Source organism: Thalassophryne amazonica, chromosome 16 (genome assembly GCF_902500255.1).
Source record: "Thalassophryne amazonica chromosome 16, fThaAma1.1, whole genome shotgun sequence".
In the NCBI taxonomy this organism is placed as follows: Eukaryota; Metazoa; Chordata; class Actinopteri; order Batrachoidiformes; family Batrachoididae; genus Thalassophryne; species Thalassophryne amazonica.
Window position 1 is genome coordinate 35,219,864 of NC_047118.1, and position 25,732 is coordinate 35,245,595.

A 25,732-nucleotide genomic window follows, 5' to 3' on the forward strand; every position below is an offset into this window, starting at 1 on the left:
TATCTTGGTCTTGCTTCCAGAACAATAACAAACCCAGGCACCCATTCCTCACTCAGCTTTTCAAATGATACAATCAGTGAGTCTTCAAAGACCATAGTATCATCTGCAAACTATATTGATGAGTCCTTCCTTGCCAACAAAGACGGCACCTAAGCTGCTCATCTCCACTGTGTAACCCAGAGAAAAGCAAAAACACATGCCCAATGAACACCAGCATTAACTGGAAGAAACTGTCTCGGCTCCACCCAGCGCTCAGGTTGTGTATAAGCTAACTATGAAGTTCAGCAACTTTTAGGTATCTGTTTTTCATGATGTCCCAGAGACCATGCAGCCCAGTCAACTGAATCACGCTCTGCAAAAATTAAGTCTGCAAAAAATGAGTCATTGGTAAATTATGTGCAGACCAGTATAATGAATCTTTTGAGGATTGTGCAATCAAGGCAGGTTTACATACTCTGCCATATTTCTTACATTTAGTCATAAACTGAATGCCAGTAAATGAATCCGATTTGGGAATTGTGTCAGTATTGAAACAGTGAAGGTTTCTGAATAGATTTGGGATGAACTCATGGCCAGTTCATCAACAGCTGGAAACCTTTGCTGTTTGAACTGGGACTTTTGAATGTGGTCGTTTTGGGGAGGTGGTAGCGGTACAGCTGAGTTTGTGGGAGAATTCTTACCCTATTTGACTGCAATTACTGAGTCACTGGTGTGTTGTGATTCACTGTGACTCTTCTACACCTCACTGTCATTTCAGCTATCATTGTGAACATCTGTAAATTTTGAGTTACTTTTGGTTTACTGCGTTAAGGTTGGATATAGCTGATGGTCACCCAACTGAGTCTGGCCTGCTTGAGGTTTCTTCTATAACCACTGAGGGAGGCTTTCCTTTTGACTGATACTAGTGTGCTTGTTCATGGGGTGAGTAAAATCAAGACCTTACTTGTGCATAGCACATTGAGGTGACGTGATTTGGAGCTTTAAAAATGATTATCTTGCTTTCCCTAAAAAGTTATTAATGAGGGTGCATATGCATGCAATCAAAATTTTATTTAGTATTATTAGATTCCGTTGGAGATTAGTTTTTACATTTAAAATTAGCGTTTTAAAACTAACGTTTAAAATGTAACTTGCCTGATTTCTGCTACACACACTGACCAGCAGGTGTCATCAATGGGCATTTAAAGCTAAGAGCATCTACTGAAGTACATTTTGCTAGGTAGCTTGAGAGGTGCAACATATTTTAACCATGTAACTGAGTTCCTCTTTTTTTTCTTATTTTAATGACAGGTTAAACGTTTTTTTTTTTAATGGACGCACTTTTAGCTCGCTCCAAGGACTGTCATTCTTTACCATTCCTCTGGGGGCAGTGCAGCAGACTCAATCTGCTAACCACTTCCATAAATCAGAGAAGAAACGACGATGGAAGATTCGTCATGGGCCATAGCTAATGTGAGTTAGCGCAAATTATTTATAAATCTGTAAGACTACTTTTTTCCACCCGAGTTGCTTAACTTGATATATTTTATTTGCTTAATACACGAATTGGTACTTGTTTATAACGTGCCTGATAAAGCTGGGCTGTAGCCCTTACCTTTAGCCGCGTTAGCAGCGAACTTGGTTGTTTTGGAGCGTTAGACCTTCATTTAGCTTTTTTTTTCCCTGCTTCATTTTTAAGTAAACTTGGAACTTTTTGGTGTACTTCTGTGAAGACAGACACGCCGGGATTTTTTGTTTTTCTGAACTGTTCGGGTGGAGCCCATCAGTGCGCTTCTTGTTTGAAGGCCGATTTGACAACAAAGCCATCTGGTTTGAAGTACTGTCTGCTCAGCTGTGCCTGTTTTGCCTGTTTATGAACGTGTCGCCGAGAAAACATGGATTCCAAACGTCCAAAGAGCAAAAACGAAAGCAGCGACGAGTCGAGCAGCTGCAGCTCGGCGTCCCCGTCCCGCAGCCCGCAGGAGGCCGCTAGCAAAGCCGCCGTGCCCGCAGGCAACGTGTTCGCCAACGACGGCAGCTTCATGGAGATGTTTAAAAAGAAGATGGAGGAGGAGAAGAGGAAAAAGGAGACGCAGCAAACAGGTGGAGACGAGCAAGGACAGTCGTCAGTGGAAAGGAAGCCTGCTGCCGTGACGAGCTTTGTAAGGGGTTTGGCAGTGAGATAGTTCTAATCTCCACACATCCAGATTTGACACTAAACGCAGATTATTGGATTCTGAGAAAACAAGCCAGTATTTCAGTACAAGTAGACGATGCATACACATTCCAGTTATTGTTTGCATTATTTTAAAGCAGCTGTGACTAGGATGCTCTTCGATGGTGGTGCAGCAGGAATCTAAATGTAGATCTTCTGCTCTGGTGTAGTCTCCTTCATTGACAGTCCATCTGCAAGGGCTCCTATAACGGTTTCAGTCTTCTATCCCCTAACCCAGGTGGGGAAACGCAGAGGCGGTGTGTTCCTAAAGACCGGTATGGTTGCAAAGAAGCAAAAACAGGACACAGAGGTAAACAGATGCGTCAGTGTTTAATTTGTTTTTGTTGTGGCTTAACCAGTAATTCCCAAACTTCTTTCCTGCAGGTTGAGCCAGGCAAGAGCGATGCTTGGTCAAAGTACATGGCTGAGGTGAAAAAGTACAAAGCCCACCAGTGTGGCGACGATGACAAAACCAGGCCTCTCGTCAAGTAGGCTCCTAAAAGGGAACGTGGACCGACAGTGCTGAGGGGAAAGCCATCTGCAAGAAGCTTTGAAACGCTCAAACTGCTTACCTTCTTACTGCCAGTTTTCCAGTCTCTTAAATCTCTGAAAAACTTTTGTTTTTTCTTCGTCTTGCTTGTTGTTTTTATCTGGTGTTAAAAAGGGTTTCAGAAATGTAGTTTACTTTAATTCTGTTGTTGATTACATCTGATACATGGGCATATTGATAATTGACTAATCAAATCACATTAAAATTAAATCTGTACTGCCCATTTACCTGCAGTGTTGTTGGGTTTGTGTCTCACAAAACTATAAAGACTACATGGATTCACTGGAACATTTGGGGGATCTTGATAGATCAGTAGTCTTGCGAACTAAATATAAAACTACCTTGGAAAGGGAAAAGATTTAATTCAAAGTAGGTTCAGGTCCTATACAGGAAAAAAAAATTCAAGTACAGTGAAAAGTGTACAGCTCTTGGTGAAAAGCTCAAATTCAGTTTGCACTTTACATTTCTTACAGGTATCAGTGATAATTACATTTTGATTTTTAAAAAAGCACCAAATATAGACCATGCACAGAGAGGGAGTCAGGCATACTTTCAGTCCAAACATCATGTACCACAGTCACACGTTCACTCACTCATTCCTCCTCGGTCCACAGTGTTATAGGTCTATTTTGTAAACAGTGTCAAACTGTCATTTTATTTAAGAGCTCTATGAAGAATAGTATTTAAAATTTATCAAACTGTTTTAAAAAGTTATATTCAACTGCTGTTCATGACAGTTGAAGTGATCTTGATGCTTATATATAACCCAGTTCAATTCACACCCATAATTTTAGTGGCTTGTCCACTTGTGGCTAAAAACCAGACCCTGTCTGCTTGCTGTGAGAGATGGATCATAGAGACTTCCTCTTAGTATCTCCTCCTTGGCTTTGGTTGGCATCTGAAAGAAAGTAAACATCCTGAAATGGAGAATTTAAAAATGCAGACAAGCACTCAGTTATTAGAAACAAGATGATGGCTCAAATGACACCACGAAAAGCATGCGGCCACGAGACAAACAGAAACCACAACAGGACCAGATGGAAAAGGAACAACCCGAGGGCACACCAGACATTTAAGAGAGGGAAAGGAGAGGTGAGAGGGGGTATTGGGTAAACGGAGCGGGCCTCTGCGAAGGGAGGGTCACATTTTACCTGAAAAAGTAAGCTGCAAGTGAGGAGGCAGAGCAACCTGAGACCCTGACTGGAGACTCTTATACAGATCTGAGGAGACAGGACAGGGGAACAGGGAGGAAAGAATGCCAACAAAAAATGGGAGGGGGTGAAGAGTGGAAGAGAGAGGAAAAATGAAGGCAAGACAAAGATGGGAGGGTAGTATCAATCAAGCCAAATTGGAGGAACACAGTGGGAGTGACAATTTTGGGATGAGTGCAGGAAAAACAGCAGAAATTTGGAGAAATGAAGCAAATCAAATGGAATAATGTCAAACAGGAGATAAATCACATTCTTACATCTAGACACACAATATGGTGATAAATGGTGCTTAAAAAACAACACAACACCACCCAAATATACTGCACAGCAGCAAAACAAAGTGTTACTTTAAAAATACACAGAACAGGTGTATTAAACTTCATGAGTTGCAGTTTGTGCATTTCTGCTTTGGTGCTTCACTCACTCTGGGTCAGGGTAGAAAATGGTGCATTGCTACTGGCTGCAGAGCCGCTGGCTGCTGTATTGGTTCCTCCTGTGCCCAGTGAAGGCAGGTTTAACAGCGTGGGGAACTGGAACGGGAGTGACACCAGCCCCCCAAGCATCCCAAAACTAAGGGGCAGAGATGAAGGTGAGCCAAGCAAGCCGCTGCTGCCTGCTGTAGACACCTGAGCAACAACAGCATAAAAAGCTGGTAAGTGTTTAAACGTCTGCTGGGGAAGTTGTGTTTTCACTGGTCTAAAATGTTTTAACTGCTTTTTGGAAAACTCAGTGAAGGCATGAGGTATGGACCAAGAAAGAACCTATAGTGGTAGAGATGACAGTGCTGATTAACAAAGGTTAATGGTGCATGTAAAATATCAACAGTTTGCTGATTTGTTTAGGATATGGGCCAGTTGGGGTAAATATGTAAAAGGGCCAATTGCATGTGTGAATGTCTTCAATCTGAGCGCCCCATGTCTATGCTTTGATAATGCAAAATGTTACTTTTTAATTTGTCACTTAATCTGAAATGAACAGTGACATTACAAACCTTTGGAAACTGAGAAGAGACTGATGACGATGGGACAGATGCAACTGTCTTGGCCCCCTGAGGTGTCCCACCACCTGATCTCTGACGCTGACCTGGGTTGGCAGAGGCCATTGTGGGGGAGGCACTGGATCCTGAAAGTTTGTTTATGGATGAGGTGTTAAGGCTGGTGTTGGTGGTGCTATTTGGGGTCTTCTGGCTGCCTGGAGGAGTGTAGCTGCCTTGCCCCGGTTTAGTTGTTACTGCTTGGGCACCTGAGAACGTCGGGCGGAAGCCTGCTGGGCTTTTGGGAGAGTACTGGTGTATGGAAGGGGTTGCCTGAGACCTTGGACTTTGAGAAATGGAGGGTGAGGCTGAGGTGGTAGCAGCGACGGCAGGGTTGGGGGAACGTGGCGTCAGCTTGACGATGGGGGGGATATTGCTGTGAGTGGATTTGGTGAGAGTGGCATGCATAGGGGTGATGAAGTTAGATTGGGGCTGAGCCTGAACGACAGGTAGTGTCTGAGAGAGGGAAGAAGCGGGAGAGGACTTACTTTGTGTGGGTTGAGGGAGGCGAGGGGTCTGGAAGGTTTTGGGGGTCATTTGCGAGGATGATGTTAGGGTGTGTGGTCGAGACTGAGGTGATGTAATAACCAGAGTGTCAGCACTGTTGGCTTTGTTATTGCTGCCTTTGAGGAGGCTGGAGGGAGCAGTAGAGACCACTGTCTTTGATCCTGGGGGCACAAGCGGAGATGCGGTGGGTGGTGGGCGTGGTTTAGGTGGAGAGGGGGAGACTGGGATGTTTGCTTTAGCCACACCCATTCCTACAGGTCTCTGAGCACTCAAAACTGGGTGCCTGTGTGTGTGTGCCATGCCCTTAATACCCACCATCCCATCTGCCCTCACTGAGGACAACGGAGAGGACGAGATGGAGTGAGGCCGAGACAGAGGTGTGGAGGAAGACAAAGAGGTAGAGATGTAGTGAGGTGCGCTGGAGCTGGGGGTGCTGACAGAGTTTTTTTTCTGCTGCTGGATGACTGGGGAGGCATGGAGGGAGGAGGGGCTGGCAGCTGCCTTGGCTCCATCTGGTGATGGGGGGCTGTCCTCCTGAGCCAGGCCCTTGGCTGCGCTGCCAAGAATGGCCAACGCCTGGGAAATGGAATCAAGGGAAGGAGCTGTCAGATCATCATCCAGGGAATCGAGACAGATGGGCTCGGTTGGCGACTGTGGTGGTTGCTTGGCAACCTGGGCAACAGGGGATGGAGTGGCACCTGCTGAGGGTGTAGACCGTTGAACCCACAAAGTCTCCTGCAAGTAGAATTTACATGAAATGTGTCAGAATCCATTTAATAATCTGAAATTTGTAACTTTATTAACCATAAATAAAAAGTGTCTCTGATCACAGAACATTTTCTTGCATTCTGGAATCCTCTATTTTAATTACTTCTTGATTACTGTGCACAGTTTTCTTGGCACATTTGTTCAAGACAGCTTTTAAGTTCCTTAATGAAAACCATGTTAAATTTAGAGTGTCCACGAGCAGTAATACACACTTATACTGCATTCACATGTTGGCTGTATGCAGCAGACAGTAAACCAGATGTTCCATTGTTTTCACTGAAGGGATGACTGAAAACTCCACCCCCACTGGCTGTGAACGTGGTACCCTCACAGTGCAAAAGCAATTTTCTACTTTTTCTACTTGGTGTGGTAACATGTTCAAACAGATAATGCTTTAATTTTAAGAATGGTGAAAATAGCAAAGTGCAGAAACATTATTTTTTAATATCGGGTAAATGTGAATTTGTGTGATATGAGTGAGAAATTAAGCTGTAGTGTCACAAAAAATATATTTTTTAAACAAACAGTGTCAGAGGTTCCTCTTTAATATCATACACATGGTCCAATATAAGCCCCTAGGCCTGTTTGTGCTCCAGTGTGTATCATAAAATGGATGGGAGACTACAACTGTCTCTGGATGGTGCACCAGTCTGACAAGCTACTTCCCCAGCCAAGGACAGTACCCATTTACAGCTGGGTGTCTTATCAAGGACAGACAGGCAACATGATCAGGAATCAAACCCAGGAATATTGGTAGCCCAACTCCTTATCCATCTTTCAATTACATTGTAATGTTAACAGAAAAATGACCAAGTCTCAAGTCATCATCATGTACCTGATATGACAGGTTTTATACAGTCAATGTGTGAAAGCACCATTAGTCTAACTAAATGCCTTCAAACTGATCAAAGGCTCAGCTTAAAACCTAACATAAACCTGCTGTAAGACTCCAGCTATAAAATGAAGAAGAAGAAGACGACGACAACAAAAAAAAGAGCTTGAACCTTCGGCTTGGCCTTTGGAGTAGGAACAATCTTCTTCTTTCCTCTGGAACATAACAGAAATAAGCAAAAACAAGCTAGATTGTTCAAATACAATTATGAAGGGATTGGTTAAGAAATTAATCACATGACTCACGTGTAGCCTGTGAGGTGACCATGAACTGTGATGCTCTCTTTAAACAGTATCCTGGAGGAAAAAAAGAGTCAATCAGTTCCTTTATGTAAAATGATGCAAGGTGTAGCAAGTTAAAACATATACCATTGGCAGTAACAATATAAAATTATCATTTTCTAAAGAGCACACACTCATACCTGGCCTGCATCCAACCCTTAGGCCATAGTGGTTTAACTTCATTCTCCATGAAGGCTTTGAGGTAGTCTTCTAGAGATGGCGCGTTCTTGCCTTCCAGCTCATAGCAGCTCAGCTTCACCCGTACCAAGTTACACAGTAATGCCCTAGAAAGCATAAATAGGCAGAGCACTCCAACACTGATGGCTGACATCACATTACTGAACATTTAAAGCTGCATTCCTAATAATAAATTAACCTGCCTCCCTCAATTATAACTAACCTGAGTTTGTCATCCCAGACAAACTTCTTTCGGGGCCCCACTACCCTCTTCCCTGGTTTCTCATCATCATCATCCTCTGAACCATTCTTGTCACCCTCCTCAGACTGGTGCCTGTGAACACAGAAATAAACATTATTTTCAGTTACAAATGATGGAGATAAAAGCAGCTGGAAGCCAAAAGAAGTAATAAGCGTGAGAGAAAGTCTAAGCTGCATTCACATGTTGGATGTATCCTTACTTTGCCACCTTAGCAATACAGTCCATGTTGTATCGAGCAATCTGCTCAGGCATCACACTGCACACTGCAAGTTTCAGTTTCAGCAGGGGTGTTCGAAGGCGATCGTCCTGAGAAACAGAGCATAGTCAGAAATGAGACGCGTGCCGACTATGACTGAATGTTATGGAGTTATGGGGTAAAAACAGCAAGAATGGTGACAAAGGTCATTTTCAGTTTGTACAGGGGTCAAAAGTTAAAGTTGCTCTAATCTTTGTAAAATGTGATGCAAATTTTTGGTTGAGTTAATAGGGTTTTAAAAATGAATAGTTTGCACCATGTGTGATGCTTAGTTGTCACATTACAGGTTAACATATGTCACATGCCACAGAGTCCAATGTACATCAACATTGTTTGACATGTACTTTGCAAACGAAGCATCCATCCATCCATCCATTTTCTTCCGCTTTATCCGGAGTCGGGTCGCGGGGGCAGCAGCTCAAGCATTCAAAACAGTCAAAACTATTCTATTTATTAATCCTATTAGCTCAACCAATAATTTGCACCACCTTTTATCAAAATTGTATAAGTTTAACTTTTGACTCCTGTACAAACTGAAACTGACCTTTGTCACCGTTCTTGCTGTTTTTACCCCATAACTCCATACCATTCAGTCATAGATAGTCCAAATTATACCTTTTTGGAATCTTTGTGATCAGACACATAATGCGGTATAGCTTTCAATATGACTGGAGCATTTTTAAATTTTGAACCATGTGTAATTCTTCATTAATCCCTATCTGGCCGCCATATTGGGTTTTCAAGTGGCCCGCACTTTTTTCTCAAACACTGATTTATGAAGAACATTCATGCCAAATCTGATGCTTGTATCACCAAGTGAAGGATTGTTTCAGTTATCTGCTGCACTAATAAAACATGTTACTTTTAAAGGCACCTGTCTGTACACAGACATAGAATAAAAGTTCTAATATGTCAAGCAATGTGCTGCTGGTGTAATGATGCTGTGTCCAGCCAATTTAAGCCTCTGGTCACAATGTGCTTAGTTTCAGATTTTGCAAATAAGCAATTAGATGTTTTTCCCACACACACTGCAAGAACTAAACACTTAGTATTGTTTCACAGAGCCCACCTTGTAAATGTGAAGTACTACTTGTCCTGAAGTGTGCAAGTGCAGTGTTTTCATTTCCCACATTCTTTTTCTCTGAACAGACATGAAAAAGTAATTTATCAAAGTTCACAGCATTAGTCAGTATACCTCCACTGTGTCTTCTATATATAGATATTATGTTTCTGTATAACTACAGCAGTTCATGCTGTCCTCATCCTGGAAAGACGGAGGGTCAGAGGATGCAGTATGTTCTGGAAAATGTCAAATTCAGAAATATTCTCTCTGATTTGGCTATTAGTGAAGGCAAGTAAAAGTCCTACTTTCATAAATGTAGCGCCTGAACAATCAGTGGTGTGATGCTCCACGCTCCGCCCCTTTAGAGCCTGACCAACAAAAGGTAATACCTCTGAGGCTTGGATTAAAAAAGAAAAAACCTGATACGTCATAGTTTGAACCTAGTGCCCCTAGGGGAAACACACAACACCTCATCAAACACTAGATCAGTAGTACTGTGCTGCTATGAAAAGCCACCTATTCCTATATTTTAAGATAAGACACGACTACAGTACTATACCTCAAGACAGTAAGAGTAAACTTTGTGTTCTTTAAGGGCTCCCACCCTAAAAACCATTCTAGCACCTTAGTAAAATTGCAAATAAATAAAAATTGCTGATGGTCTCATATACACTATAACACATGTAGCCATTAAATTCTGAAGTTTTCAACGTATCCTTTTAGGGGTGCCGGGGGAAAAAAAAAAAAAAAAAAAAACGATTCACGTCCGAATCGTGATTCTTATTTATTAAGATTCTGAATCGATCCAAAATGTCCAAAAATCGATTTTTAAAAAGCATTTGTTTAAATATTTTTACTTACTCGCTGCGAGTACTGTTTGTCAGGCAACGGCCTCCATACTACAGCGTCCCTGCTAGGGGAGGGTCCGGCGTGCTTCAAACATTCGTGAGCTGCAGCTTAACATGGCGGATGAAGAGCTAATTCAGCCAGGACCGTCTTTGCTGAAGGCAAATGTTTGGGCGCATTTTGGATTTTATTCTTTGCTGCGTAAGGAGGAGCTTGACATGACTTATGCAGTGTGCAAAATGAAAGTCAAGTACTTTGGAAACACTTCAAATCCGCAAGCCCACATGCTACGCCATCACCCGGAGTTAAAAGAAGCGGAGCAGCGGTCTCTGCTGACCAGCGCACACTAAATCACTTCACTAAACTGCCAGCCAACTCTGAACGAGCAAAGCAGATAAGTAAATTTACATCTTTAGAATCACTTGATTAACCTTGTAAAGCTGCATTTTCTTAACATAAACATTTTTTAAGTAATATAACTATTTCTCAGAGCTCTTTCAATCAAAAATCGATTCTGAATGGAATCGTCACCCCAAGAATCGGAATCGAATTGAATCGAGAGTTGTTGTAAGATTCACATCCATATATCCTTCCATAAGTTGATACACGATGAGTAGAGGGTGAAAGTAGTGCTCACTTTAACACCTGTTCTTGGCGTTGTGCTTTAAATGCAGAATCTGCAACATTTTGTATGTCAGTGTCCAAGAATAACATGTTTCAGCCACACACCTGTATGTTGAGGCTGAGCTTCTTCAGGCGTTTGAGCAGAGCTTCCTTATTGCAGGGCACAAAGGCCTCCAGGTGGGAATAGACCGCTGAACGCACCTCTGCAGGCTGCTCCTGAACCTGCAACTCAATACTGCCACATGCACGTACACACACATTTACACACAGCTTCATTATACGACCACAAAAAAAAAAAAAAAAAAAAATTACTCACTCTAGTAAGATGTTGTTCATGTCCAATGTGAAGAATTTCTTCCTTCCCTCTTCATCAAACAAACGGGATGCCTGTAACAAAAACAATTACACTACACTGATTTATGTGAAATGCAAAACTCACAATACTCTTGGATTCCTGAAAATATCAATCAATCAATCAATTTTATTTATATAGCGCCAAATCACAACAACAGTTGCCCCAAGGCGCTTTATATTGTAAGGCAAAAGCCATACAGTAATTACAGAAAAACCCCAACGGTCAAAACGACCCCCTGTGAGCAAGCACTTGGCGACAGTGGGAAGGAAAAACTCCCTTTTAAGAGGAAGAAACCTCCAGCAGAACCAGGCTCAGGGAGGGGCAGTCTTTTGCTGGGACTGGTTGGGGCTGAGGGGAGAGAATCAGGAAAAAGACATGCTGTGGAGGGGAGCAGAGATCAATCACTAATGATTAAATGCAGAGTGGTGCATACAGAGCAAAAAGAGAAAAACACTCAGTGCATCATGGGAACCCCTCAGCAGTCTAAGTCTATAGCAGCATAACTAAGGGATGGCTCAGGGTCACCTGATCCAGCCCTAACTATAAGCTTTAGCAAAAAGGAAAGTTTTAAGCCTAATCTTAAAAGTAGAGAGGGTGTCTGTCTCCCTGATCCGAACTGGGAGCTGGTTCCACAGGCGAGGAGCCTGAAAGCTGAAGGCTCTGCCTCCCATTCTACTCTTAAAAACCCTAGGAACTACAAGTAAGCTTGCAGTCTGAGAGCGAAGCGCTCTATTGGGGTGATATGGTACTATGAGGTCCCTAAGATAAGATGGGACCTGATTATTCAAAACCTTATAAGTAAGAAGAAGAATTTTAAATTCTATTCTAGAATTAACAGGAAGCCAATGAAGAGAGGCCAATATGGGTGAAATATGCGCTCTCCTTCTAGTCCCCGTCAGTACTCTAGCAGCAGCATATTGAATTAACTGAAGGCTTTTCAGGGAACTTTTAGGACAACCTGATAATAATGAATTACAATAGTCCAGCCTAGAGGAAATAAATGCATGAATTAGTTTTTCAGCATCACTCTGAGACAAGACCTTTCTAATTTTAGAGATATTGCGCAAATGCAAAAAAGCAGTCCTACATATTTGCTTAATATGCACATTGAAGGACATATCCTGATCAAAAATGACTCTCAGTATTACTAGAGGTCAGGGTAATGTCATCCAGAGTAAGGATCTGGTTAGACACCATGTTTATAAGATTTATGGGGCCAAGTACAATAACTTCAGTTTTATCTGAATTTAAAAGCAGGAAATTAGAGGTCATCCATGTCTTTATGTATGTAAGACAATCCTGCAGTTTAACTAATTGGTGTGTGTCCTCTGGCTTCATGGATAGATAAAGCTGGATATCATCTGCGTAACAATGAAAATTTAAGCAATGCTTTCTAATAATACTGCCTAAGGGAAGCATGTATAAAGTGAATAAAATTGGTCCTAGCACAGAACCTTGTGGAACTCCATAATTAACCTTAGTCTGTGAAGAAGACTCACCATTTACATGAACAAACTGTAATCTATTAGATAAATATGATTCAAACCACCGCAGCGCAGTGCCTTTAATACCTATGGCATGCTCTAATCTCTGTAATAAAATTTTATGGTCAACAGTATCAAAAGCTGCACTGAGGTCTAACAGGACAAGCACAGAGATGAGTCCACTGTCTGAGGCCATAAGAAGATCATTTGTAACCTTCACTAATGCTGTTTCTGTACTATGATGAATTCTAAAACCTGACTGAAACTCTTCAAATAGACCATTCCTCTGCAGATGATCAGTTAGCTGTTTTACAACTACCCTTTCAAGAATTTTTGAGAGAAAAGGAAGGTTGGAGATTGGCCTATAATTAACTAAGAAAGCTGGGTCAAGTGATGGCTTTTTAAGTAATGGTTTAATTACTGCCACCTTAAAAGCCTGTGGTACATAGCCAACTAATAAAGATAGATTAATCATATTTAAGATTGAAGCATTAATTAATGGTAGGGCTTCCTTGAGCAGCCTGGTAGGAATGGGGTCTAATAGACATGTTGATGGTTTGGAGGAAGTAACTAATGAAAATAACTCGGACAGAACAATCGGAGAGAAAGAGTCTAACCAAATACCAACATTACTGAAAGCAGCCAAAGATAACGATATGTCTTTGGGATGGTTATGAGTAATTTTTTCTCTAATAGTTAAAATTTTATTAGCAAAGAAAGTCATGAAGTCATTACTAGTTAAAGTTAAAGGAATACTCAGCTCAATAGAGCTCTGACTCTTTGTCAGCCTAGCTACAGTGCTGAAAAGAAACCTGGGGTTGTTCTTATTTTCTTCAATTAGTGATGAGTAGTAAGATGTCCTAGCTTTACGGAGGACTTTTTTATAGAGCAACAGACTCTTTTTCCAGGCTAAGTGAAGATCTTCTAAATTAGTGAGACGCCATTTCCTCTCCAACTTACTGGTTATCTGCTTTAAGCTGTGAGTTATACCACAGAGTCAGGCACTTCTGATTTAACAAACTTTGCAAGCATGATATCTGGCAATATTTACAAGAGAACTCATCACCTGCCAAACTAAAATATCACGTCTCGTCTTGTTTCTTTCTTTACCCCACAACCTGTTTTCCTTTGCTCTATAATTTCTTTCCTGCTCATTTTGCCTTTTTTTCGTGACCCTGTCAGGGAGAGGAGCTGGCACTTTTCACCTCATCCGCACCGACAAAAACAACACAACTCCTCTGACTAGTGGCACAGGACAGACAATGCAACATGTGCCATCGCACTGGGGCCCGGGACCTACAGGAGCCCGTGAATTTGTCTGGACTAATTTATATTATCACAGTGAATCACACTTTTACGCACAATGTGCGCACTGCACACAACACATCATGCATGTTACACAGCTGATTAACCTATCTCTGTCATGGTTTCCCAAATGGTGAAATAGTTAAGCGCACATATTCCAAAATGGTGTTTTTAAAGAATAATAGGCTAAATTTATAATAAAGAAAACTCAGTTAAAAGAATAACATAATGTCTGTTGGGGTATTTCATAAGATACTATGCACTGATGAATGCTGGGAAAACTATACGCTACCTCCATGTCAATCAATGAGATAGTTAGATTTATAACTAGTGACACCAAAGACTTGCAGAAAAATGTCTTCTTACAAACATAAATCCGGCAGTAAGAAAAGAAAGGACAGAAAAGAAAGAGAAGAGAGCAAAGCTGACTAAATTAGACAGTTTTAGAATTTCCAGCACAGCCAGAAGCCAGCACCAGCAGCCCACCAACGAGTCTGAGCCCGGGCTGCACCTTTTGTTTCTGACGTTGCTGGCGACAGTAGCATCAGCTGAGAGATTGTTTTCCAAGTTAAAAATGATTAAGACATATCTGAGGAGCTCCATGGGGCAGGAACAGCTGAAAACTCAAGAGCCAGGGAGTAGAACATTGGGGATGTAATAAAGGATTTTGCCCAGCACAAGGCTCGCAAGATGCCCTTCCACTGAGCCAAATATTTTTCAGGGAACTTGGGGTATCTTAATAATCTGACTGTGGTGGGCTGCCACGCCCCTTCCCTGTTTGATTACCGCTGTGCACCAGTTTCTTGAAAGGGTTTCTTGTGTTTTTCACATATTACACAGTTGCTGATTGGTCAGGTGATTTTTAAATAAAGTGTCAAAAAACAATATCTCTCTTCTGTCTTGTCATGCTGTAGGCTTCATTTTATTATGATCTGTTCTTGCCTAAAGGTTTATCGTGTAGGGGTGTAGTCTTGACTTTGCAAGAAAAATGATTTTGTAGTCATTTCAGCACCACCATGAATTAGACAGCTCCTCCCCTGCTGTTTGATGTGATGATGAGGTATGTTGACCTGCAGGCTGCAGACTGTTGTGCACATGCAATTCAGCGCTGGGTGTTCAATCTAGATTCTTGACCTCTTAACAAAAATTCTAATATAATAACCCAAGTAATTTATTTGATTGTAAAATCCAACACACTGTTGGCAGAAATCTATATAGACCTGATAGTGTGGGTGGGCACGTGCATGTGTGTGATTGCGCGTGTACGCCTAATAACTACAAACATGCTCGTAGGGCCGTCAATATATCTTGCACTGGGGCCCATGTTGAGGTTGCTACACCACTGCCTCTGACACAGCCATCATCACGGTGCAACAACAGAGTCGGTACTCTGTCTCATTTCTAACACAATCTCAAGCTCTTAACAAACATGGCCATCAAAACGGGCGAGGACAAAATTTATACAAAAATGTCGATTAGTGGTTAGCACTGTTGCCTCGCAGCGAGAAGGTCGTGGATTCAATTCCCGTGGCCTTTCTGTGTGGAGTTTGCATGTTCTCCCCGTGTTTGCGTGGGTTTCCACCGGGTGCTCCGGTTTCCCCCCACATCCAAAGACACGCGGGTTAGGTGGATTGGAATCTTTAAAATAGTCCGTAGGCGTGTGTGTGTGTGTTTGTCTATTTGTGGCCCTGCGACAGACTGGCGTCCTGTCCTGGATGTACCCTGCCTCGCGCTCTATGACTGCTGGGATAGGCTCCAGCTCCCCGCGACCCTTAATTGGACTTAGCGGTAGAAGATGAATGAATGAAAGAATGTACATTCTCCTGTGAAATTTAATTTTTACTGTGAAACAATGCAGTGCCTCATACCGCTCTTAGATCCTCAATGCGCTTGGTGAGTGGGGCTGGGAGTCCAGTGGGCAGAGGAGGGGGCGGTGCCATATTACCCTGCACCACTCGGCTGACACCTGGTTTATGTCCGACACCAAAAGAGCCATTTTCTGCCTGTACAGGACTGGAGGGTTGTGGAGAGTCCAGCATACTGAAGTCCAGATCTCCCATCATGTCTTGCAACATGTCATTGTTGGCCGATCCCAACAGCGATATGACAGTGGGGTCAGCAGTCAGGTCAGCCATGCTGCAGTCATTGCTGCCAGCAGTCTTTGCGTGCGTGTTGAGGAGTGTGCTGTTGGCACTGGGCACTTTGGCATTCAGTCGCGGCAAACCAGCAGCAGTCAGATTCTTCTTGCGCATCTCCTCCTTCTCCCTGGTGAAACGGCGCAGCATGTTAGCCAGGTGGATAGAGTCCTTCATTAGCTTTTTCCGCTTCTTCTTTTCTGGCCGATGAACATTTAAGGGTGAAACTCTGTGGGAACAAAAGAGGAAGAGACATGCTGAAATGACATTCAAACACTGAATTCAATTTATTTATATAGCGCCAAGTCACAACACAAGTCGCTCCATGGTGCTTCACAAAGTTTAACCTTAGCAAGCTTACCAATAACTACAGTTTAACCACAAAAAATAAATAAAAAAGACAACTCCCAAGGCCAGTATTTACTTTTTTATATTTTACATTATGCATTCTAAGCAATAGGTATTTCTGCTGGTACGTGTAACTGGTAAATATGAGGTCTTAAATAAATCAAATTATGTCCTCTAGAAGAGGACAGACTAGAATTACTTTCCTTCATCCACATCTTCACATAGTGTTCCAGCACTATATGACATTTTATTTAAAAAAAAAAAGAGTGTTTACAAGACTCACAGAGAGATAAACAGACAGTGTGATTCCTTTATGAACCCAATATTAGTTTGCGGGGATATAATGTAATTATACTGTGAAAAGTGCAATATATACTTAATATTTTTTGGGCCAGAGACAAACAGTTCACACAATAAGGACATTATTTAAAAACTGATGAGAGCATAAAACAAACAAATAATACATAAACCATCTTAAATATGGCTCGAAAGTAACACTAAAGAAAAGCTAAAACTCACCCTGGCTTTGGTATTTTATTCTTTCTGGGTTTCTTGTCTTCCAGAATGCCACCATCTTGTTTTTTCTTATGCTTTTTTATCACCCGCTCTTCACCATCTTTCATCTTCTACAACCACAAAATTAACAATCATTACCATGTTAATGTAATAATTCAGGTTAATGTAATAATAATGTAATAACCGGTGCACTTCAACACCATGTCATCATTTTAACACTTCAGAAAACAAACATGCTGCTATTTATAGTGCTGCAAATAATGATTATTTTCATTATAGACTAATCTGTGATTTACAGTGAGGAAAATAAGTATTTGAACACCTACCAACCAGCAAAAATTCTGGCTCACACAGACCTGTTAATTTTTCTTTAACCTGTTCACACACTCAGTCAATCACACTCCAACCTGTCCACCATAGCCAAGACCAAAGAGCTGTCTAAGGACACCAGGGACAAAACTGTAGACCTGCACAAGGCTGGGATGGACTACAGGACAACAGGCAAGCAGCTTGGTAGAAGACAACAACTGTTACGATTATTTATTAGAAAGTGGAAGAAACGCAAGATGACTGTCAATCTCCCTCAGTCTGGGATTCCATGCAAGAGCTCCCTTTGTGGGGTAAGGATGATTCTGAGAAAGCTCAAAACTACACAGGAGGACCTGGTCAATGACCTGAAGAGAGCTGGGACCACAGTCACAAAGATTACATTAGTAACACATGATGCTGTCATAGTTTAAAATCCTGCAGGACAGCAAGGTCCCCCTGCTCAAGCCAGCGCATGTCCAGGCCCGTTTGAAGTTCACCAGTGACCATCTGGATGATCCAGAGGAGGCATGGGAGAAGGTCATGTGGTCAGATGAAACCAGAATAGAGCTTTTGGAATCAACTCCACTTACCCTGGTTAGAGGATGAGAACAACCCCAAGAAAACCATCCCAACCGTGACGCGTGGGGTGGAAACATCATACTCTGGGGGTGCTCTTCTGCAAAGGGGACAGGATGACTGCATTGTATTGAAGGGAGGATGGATGGGGTCATGTATTGCAAAATTTTAGCAAACAACCTCCTTCCCTCAGTAACAGCATTGAAGATGGGTCATGGCTGGGTCTTCCAGCATGACAATGACCCCAAACACACAGCCAGGGCAACTAAGGAGGGGCTCCGTAAAAAGCATTTCAAGGTCCTGGAGTGGTCTGGCCAGTCTCCAAACCTGAACCCAATAGAAAATCTTTGGAGGGAGCTGAAACGCCAAACCTTAAAGATTTGGAGAAGATCTGTATGGAGGAGTGGACCAAAATCCCTGTTGCAGTGTGTGAAAACCTGGTGAAAAACTACAGGAAACGTTTGACCTCTGTAATTGCAAACAAAGGCTACTGTACCAACAGTGTTGCCACAGTTACTTTGAAAAAGTAATCCAATTACTGATTACTCCTTGAAAAAGTAACTTAGTTACTTTACTGATTACTCAATTGTAAAAGTAACTAAGTTAGATTACTAGTTACTTTTTTAGTTACTTTTCCCAGCTGCCGACAACAGCCATCTGCCACCTCAACATGACAATGATACCTGTTTTGCCAAAACTTACTTTATAGTCACCCTTTCTTGACTTCAATGAAAATAAATACTTGTTTTATAAAAAGTAAAATAAAGACCTCTTTCTTGACCTCACATTTAACTGTTGACAGCACTGTAACAGTAAAACTTGCAATTTCGAACCTACATTGTTTATAAATGTAACTATTAAATTCATTCTAGTATTTTTCTAACATTTAAATTCTCTCTAAATATTTTACTTGTCGAAATTAATATTATTTTAAGTAGTATTAGTAGTTGTAGTAAAAAAAGGCTTCAAAACTGGACCTTTAATCTAGGGGTGTTGTGAGGGGGGCACATCCCTCCCCCACGCCCCCATTCCATCTGGATTCGCCCCTACTTTGGCGTTTGAGCACAAAGAATGGATAACATTTATTTATGCAGAAAACAGGACCAGATTTACAGGTAAGAAAGTTTTATTGTGTTTTCACATCATATGGTCCTCAGAAAGAGAGTTTAGGTGCATTTGAGTGGAAAATAGTGTTAGTTGTTGACGCGTCGCGGAGGATCAGCTGTTTTAACGTGCAGATACAGAGCGGCTCAGCTCAGCTCTAAATAAAGGAGGAAAAAAAGTATAAAAATGTCTTTGTAAAGCTCAGTGCAGGTGTGCTGATCACTGCGCTTTAAGAGGAGACGACGAGTCGAGCAGCTGCAAAAAACCGTGGATGAAAAGCTCACAGCTCACTTAAAGTGGGCAGTTCAGTCGAACCCCGACCTCCTGCCCACAGACCAAGTTTAATGCTGCTATCGACCCACAATGAAAAATAATAGTAACGCACAGTGACATGGAGAAGTAACTTTAATCTGATTACTGATTTGGAAAGATTAACGCGTTAGATTACTCGTTACTAAAAAAAGTGGTCAGATTAGAGTAACGCGTTACCGGCATCACTGTGTACCAAATATTAACATTGCTTTTCACAGGTGTTCAAATACTTATTTGCAGCATTAACATACAAATAAATTATTTTTAAAAAAATCATACATTGTGATTTCTGGATTTTTTTATTATTATTATTTTTTTTAAGATTATATCTCTCACAGTAGACATGCACCTAAGATGAAAATTTCAGACCCCTCCATGATTTCTAAGTGGGAGAACTTGCAAAATCACAGGGTGTTCAAATACTTATTTTCCTCACTGTATTTTTATGATCATTAACTCCACAAAAGTGAGAACATGAATTCAAGTATTACTTTTTTCAGCAAACAACTAATATTTCAACATTCTTCTGATCTGTCTGTATCTGATGGTAACTTTATTATGTGTGCAAACAAGCGTGAAGAAACAACAACAAACTTTGAAGTGGTTATCCTCGGGGCCGGCTTCTTCTCCCTCTGAGTCAGATGCTGCTCTGAACTGCAGAGTACCCGTGTTGATGTAGAAGCCTCCATGTTTTGTGGTGAGAGAGGCCGGCACAAGCTCATCATACTGAAGATAAAACATAAACAAAAGGCTGTGGATACATGTGATTTCTTATATATAGATATAGATATATATAGATATATAGATATATATATATAGATATAGATATATATATATATATAGATATAGATATATATATATATATAGAGAGAGAGAGAGAGAGAGAGAGAGAGAGAGAGAGAGAGAGAGAGAGAGAGAGAGAGAGAGTAATACTGTGAGAAATCTTGGAGTCATTTTTGATCAGGATATGTCATTCAATGCGCATATTAAACAAATATGTACGACTGCTTTTTTGCATTTGCGCAATATCTCTAAAATTAGAAAGGTCTTGTCTCAGAGTGATGCTGAAAAACTAATTCATGCATTTATTTCCTCTAGGCTGGACTATTGTAATTCATTATTATCAGGTTGTCCTAAAAGTTCCCTGAAAAGCCTTCAGTTAATTCAAAATGCTGCAGCTAGAGTACTGACGGGGACTAGAAGGAGAGAGCATATTTCACCCATATTGGCTTCTCTTCACTGGCTTCCTGTTAATTCTAGAATAGAATTTAAAATTCTTCTTCTTACCTATAAGGTTTTGAATAATCAGGTCCCATCTTATCTTAGGGACCTCATAGTACCATATCACCCCAATAGAGCGCTTCGCTCTCAGACTGCAGGCTTATTTGTAGTTCCTAGGGTTTGTAAGAGTAGAAAGAGGCAGAGCCTTCAGCTTTCAGGCTCCTCTACTGGGGGAACCAGCTCCCAATTCGGATCAGGGAGACAGACACCCTCTCTACTTTTAAGATTAGGCTTAAAACTTTCTTTTTTGCTAAAGCTTATAGTTAGGGCTGGATCAGGTGACCCTGAACCATCCCTTAGTTATGCTGCTATAGACTTAGACTGCTGGGGGGTTCCCATGATGCACTGAGTGTTTCTTTCTCTTTTTGCTCTGTATGCACCACTCTGCATTTAATCATTAGTGATTGATCTCTGCTCCCCTCCACAGCATGTCTTTTTCCTGGTTCTCTCCCTCAGCCTCAACCAGTCCCAGCAGAAGACTGCCCCTCCATGAGCCTAGTTCTGCTGGAGGTTTCTTCCTGTTAAAAGGGAGTTTTTCCTTCCCACTGTCGCGAAGTGCTTGCTCACAGGGGGTCGTTTTGACCGTTGGGGTTTTTCTGTAATTACTGTATGGCTTTGCCTTACAATATAAAGCGCCTTGAGGCAACTGTTTGTTGTGATTTGGCGCTATATAAATAAAATTGATTTGATATATATATATATATATATATATATATATATATCAAAAAAATCTTTTTCATGTTGTCATTATGGGGTGTTGTGTGTTTAGAATTGTGAGGAACAAAAATGAATTTCATCCATTTTGGAATAAGGCTGTAACATAACAAAATGTGGAAGAAGTAAAGCGCTGTGAATACTTTCCGGATACACTGTACATGTTACATCTCATTTTTGCAGTTTTTGACATTAACCAAGAAGAGCAATAGGAAACACCTGCGGCAACAGTTATCACTGTTTTTTTTTTTTCTTTTATCAAGATCGAACTGACGTGATCTCAACATGGCACAAAACAGTTTCAGACTTGATGAATACAACACATGCAAATGGGACAATGACAGCACTACATAAGTATGTTTGTTTGCATATTTGTGTGAGGCAGCGTGTGTGTGTGGAAATAAATTGCACTGTACATAAACAACACACAATTAGAAATTGCAATTGATCACAAGTGATTAACTCGCTCTGTGTGTGTGTGTGTGTGTGTGTGTGTGTGTGTGTGTGTGTGTGTGTGTGTGTGTGTGTGTGTGTGTGTGTACGTAAAAGAGACAGATATTGGCAAGACACTACAGAATTTCTGACTATACAACTTCAAATGTTAAATAATTGGCTGCCATACAAAGGGACAGACATTTTGTGTGTGTGTGGGGGGGGTAAGTTTTCACACTGAATGATCATCCAAACATCAGACTTTAGTGGAGAGCCTTCAAAATGTGAGTGGTATATCTTCACCCCTTCTCATTAATGTCATGTGCAAGTGTCCATAAAAGTAAACAGAACAGAGCAAAACAAAACCTTTCATATAAAACTATGTAAACTTAGCCAGGAATTTAGCAGGAAATTAAAATGTGTATACACAATACTTAATTGTCCAGGTTAACAATCCAGTGGGAATGTCAAGTCTTGGACAAAATGTTTTTGACCACTGCAGACCATGGCTGGATCATAAAAGTTGTATAAGCACCTCATTTCTCTGCGAGTCAACTGAGCTACCAGAATATGAAGATTGGTGCTCCAAACTTTCAGACACTGAAATAAATAAATCCTGTTAGGCCACCAGACCAGTGTTAGTGTCAAGCCATGCCAGCTGTTCAACCTGGTAATGACGTTCCTACTGACAGGTTGACAACATATAAACTCAATATTTCAGTATTAGCAAAAACAACACTTACAGCCTCTGAATTGTCAATGAAGGGATCGGTCTCATCATAGCCATAGCCAATGTCAATGAGATCTTGCATCCTGTCCTTTTTCTTCTTCTTTGATCCACCACCCTTCAAACAACAAAAAAAGATATAATTTATATGTTGAAAAACTATGCAGTTACAACTGTAAACATTCACAGATATAAATAGTGTACCACTTACATATTTATTCTCAAACTTCTTGGCTAGCTCTTCTACCTCACGTCTTTCCCTCTCATCATCAGCAAAAGGATCGTTTGGGTCCAGTGAAGGTGTGAGTCCTTTATGGATTGGTGGACCTGCGTGCTTTACCTGAAGAAAACAAGGAAAGGGGCAAAATAATAACACAACTATTTGTAGTATACTTTATATGTGGAGTGTTCAACTGGTCTGCTACATGGCCAGTATTTTGGTTGCAGTTACAGTTTAGTGGTTAGATTGGTTGTCCTCTGACCTAACGATCAGCTGATCAAATCTTGCCTATTTCTCCCAATTTCTAACAAAACTTAATATAAAAATATCTGCTGAATATACAAATGTATGTAATCATTAGGGATTATGATTAGGGTAGCAAAATAGTTGGTGTGTGAAATCTGACCCATTGCTTATGTACAACTGGAAGTGCCAAAACAACAGCTGTTACACCATATATCTGGGTCTGGACAGCTAACAACCGTCTACTAGTAATAGTAATAAGAACAATAAAAAGGAAAAGCAACAGTACTCTTAGATGCCACCGTAAAAACGGTTCACAAGCAACACAATAAGCCTGACCGTCTTTATTTCATATTAAAGTCATTGTACATGTTAAAAGATGCCAAAGTAGGATTGCTGGTGATAACTTGTATATATCAGAACATAAATCTTGAAAGCTGACTGCACAGTAGTTTTTACAGAGTCGTGTACGGAAATTTTGCAGATCCACTCACTGATTGATTGACTCCACACATCTTATGACAATAGCCTATGCTGCGTTCCATTTATGCCAGATCTTGTAACTGAGAATGATGTTACACCTGAGGTGAATTCTTTCCAGTTTCCACCCACCACTACAAATCTGGATCTCTCCAAGATTTTCGAGGATACAGTGCTACAAATATATATGTTCGGTCCACCAAAAACCTCCATGTACAAGTGGAATGCACTATAACACGTCACAGTGGCCTTAGTAGCTCCCAGAACCCTGTGATTAACAGCAAACCTACACATGCAACTTCTAAAGCACTTTTTCATCTGAAGCTCAAAGCACTTTACAGTGATCTCTTACAGTCACATCAGTGTGATGCCATGCAAGGCACCCAACTGCACATCGAGAGCAACTTAAGTATTAAGGTGTCACAGACTGAGATGATCCCCGTACCAAATCTGTCATTAGTGATTTACCATTTTGAAGGGGATTTGAACAGAGAAAATAATAATATACTCTGTTCTCAAACCCACCGCTTTAACCACAAGACCATTATCTTCCGAACAACTTGACAGGCCTGCCCATCTTTGTTACGGTAATACTGCATAAGAAATCATGGCAACATGGCCTATATCTTACTCACATCTTCAACTGCTTACTCCAATTAAGAGTCGGGGGGGGGGGGGGGGGGGGCTATCCCAGCAGTCATAGGGCGTGGTGGGGGTACACCCTGGATAGGGCGCCAGTCTTGTCACAGAGCCACATATAGACAAACACATTCACACCCGCACGGGCACTTACAGACAATTTGTGAAGTTTCCAATCTACCTAACATGCATGTCTTTGAAGAACCCAAGCAAACACAGGGAGAACATGCAAACTCCACAAAGGAAGGCCAGAGGTGGGAATCGAACTCATGACCTTCTTGTTGGCAACATTTCTAACCACTAAGGCACTGTGCTGCCTGGCCTACATCTATCAAATCCAAAATATCAGAGCTGGATACGCTGTAGTTTTTACGAAGGTAGTTAAGGAAAATTTGTGGACTGCAGTGACTGACTTCATGAACCCTACGCATGCTCTCTGATCACTGAAAAAAACAACAGTAGTAGTAATAGTAATACAGTAAGACGCTTATATAGCATCGATCATAAAAAAAACTACACCTCATAACCCCAATTCATTTGATCAGCCTGTCAGTTTCACTTCAACAAACAACTTTTCATCTTCCGAAAAATTTCCTGTCTTTGTCCTAAAAGCGTAATAAACAGCTACAATGAGCACAAAGAGCACAAGGAGCAGCCCGTGCCACGCTGAGTCCGCCGGTGATATCAGATCCTGACAGGCTGTTGCCAGGTTGCGGCCCCCACTGTCCGCATCATGGTGCCCTCCCTGTGTGTCCTTCCTAACCTGAGTTGTGTGGACGAGCTCCCCGTAATTGAACTCGGCGGAGCCCCGTTCATTCGGCTCGGTCAGAGACAGGTTGAGGCGGACCGTAGCTTTCGTCTCGGCAGACTCGGCGTCGCTTCCTTTCGTGTTGCCGAACAGACCTCCTCCTCCTCCGCCGCCGCCTCCGGAGCAGATCGCCGCGACACCTCCACTTCCATCTTTCCCAAAAGCGACGTCGGCGGCCTCATCTTCGCGGCGGCGCTTCTTGCTGGACTCCGAGGTCAGCGGCGAGGTGCCGAAGGATGAAATGGTGACGAACGGCACTTTCCTCGGCTCTGCCATTTGACACTCTCCGTCCAACGGTGCGGGCACGCAAAACAGGGAGTGCCAAACTCCCCTCGACCCGCCGCTGGTTGCAAAACTAAAACCCGGAGACGGTCGACAACTACGGCTAGCTACGTGCTCCGCTAGCTAGCTTCTTCAGAGTGGCTGCTGAAGCCAACACCGTTACTTTAATGCGTTCTCAGTCCGTGTTAATCCATATAGAATCACCTGTGGCAGAGCCCGCGTCACCTACGAGGGACTCGGACAGTGGGAAAACGCAGTTTTAAGTGCTTCCATGAAATTGGTAGTTAGCTACCACAAGGAGGATTCAGTAGTGGCCATCTTGATCGTTATTATCATTATTCAGAGGCTGGGCGTGCGCGAGAGAAGAAACGGAAGTACGAGCGGAAAGGGAACGCTGATTATCCAATGGCAGAACTGGAACAGCCTCTGACCACGCCCACCTGACATACACGCGCGAATGTTCTGCACAGGCGGGATGTTCTATATTTACTCTAAAAGCTGCCTCTGCCGCTGAAGATGCCATGAAAACCTCCAGATCCTGCAATTTACTTCCACAAACATAAAGGGGAACATCAAATATTGTGTTTTTGATACGGCAGTTTGAACGCTTTAGATTGAAATTCCACGCAGCGCACGCAGAAGCAGTGGGACCGCAAAAAGACTGTCAGTAACTCTCTAAAACTACTGCACATTCAGCTTTGAAATTTCGGATTTCAGGGGCGGATGTAGCTTTAGTTGAAGGGTGGGAGGGGGCTGTGGGTATGCTGCCCCCTTCCCTGAAAAATGTTAAAGTTCTAT

The 25,732-nt window shown here is 41.8% G+C and overlaps 2 protein-coding genes across 3 annotated transcripts; one reads left to right on the forward strand and one right to left on the reverse strand.

The window, feature by feature from the left end:
* The first annotated feature begins 1,387 nt into the window (after positions 1 to 1,387).
* trir (telomerase RNA component interacting RNase) lies at positions 1,388 to 2,967 on the forward strand. Its single transcript, XM_034190801.1, has 3 exons — positions 1,388 to 2,141; positions 2,433 to 2,504; positions 2,579 to 2,967. Exons 1-3 carry the CDS (start codon positions 1,875 to 1,877, stop codon positions 2,684 to 2,686), a joined length of 447 nt encoding a protein of 148 aa, XP_034046692.1. The 5' UTR covers positions 1,388 to 1,874; the 3' UTR covers positions 2,687 to 2,967.
* Positions 2,545 to 25,244, reverse strand: ubn2b (ubinuclein 2b). 2 transcript variants are annotated; one of them, XM_034190797.1, is made up of 17 exons: positions 24,608 to 25,244; positions 22,474 to 22,602; positions 22,279 to 22,380; positions 19,703 to 19,834; positions 16,811 to 16,917; positions 15,677 to 16,172; positions 10,981 to 11,051; positions 10,770 to 10,899; positions 8,075 to 8,181; positions 7,837 to 7,947; positions 7,577 to 7,720; positions 7,401 to 7,451; positions 7,268 to 7,310; positions 4,947 to 6,230; positions 4,380 to 4,581; positions 3,896 to 3,964; positions 2,545 to 3,642 (listed from the first exon to the last, which is right to left on the reverse strand). In XM_034190797.1, the coding sequence occupies exons 1-17, from the start codon at positions 24,926 to 24,928 to the stop codon at positions 3,596 to 3,598; spliced, it is 3,546 nt and encodes a 1,181-aa protein (XP_034046688.1). In that variant the 5' UTR covers positions 24,929 to 25,244; the 3' UTR covers positions 2,545 to 3,595. The 2 variants fall into 2 exon arrangements, with proteins under 2 accessions (XP_034046688.1, XP_034046689.1); XM_034190798.1 differs by lacking the exon at positions 3,896 to 3,964.
* Between the last annotated feature and the right edge of the window lie 488 nt (positions 25,245 to 25,732).

Coding starts and splice junctions, on each gene's coding strand:
- trir (XM_034190801.1), top strand. CDS start 1,875: ATGGATTCCAAACGTCCAAAGAGCAAAAACGAAAGCAGCGACGAGTCG. Junction 2,142..2,432: donor CTGCTGCCGTGACGAGCTTT/GTAAGGGGTTTG, acceptor CCCCTAACCCAG/GTGGGGAAACGCAGAGGCGG. Junction 2,505..2,578: donor AGCAAAAACAGGACACAGAG/GTAAACAGATGC, acceptor TCTTTCCTGCAG/GTTGAGCCAGGCAAGAGCGA.
- ubn2b (XM_034190797.1), bottom strand. CDS start 24,928: ATGGCAGAGCCGAGGAAAGTGCCGTTCGTCACCATTTCATCCTTCGGC. Junction 7,948..8,074: donor TGTATTGCTAAGGTGGCAAA/GTAAGGATACAT, acceptor CTGTGTTCACAG/GCACCAGTCTGAGGAGGGTG. Junction 3,643..3,895: donor CTTGCAGCTTACTTTTTCAG/GTAAAATGTGAC, acceptor ACTTTCTTTCAG/ATGCCAACCAAAGCCAAGGA.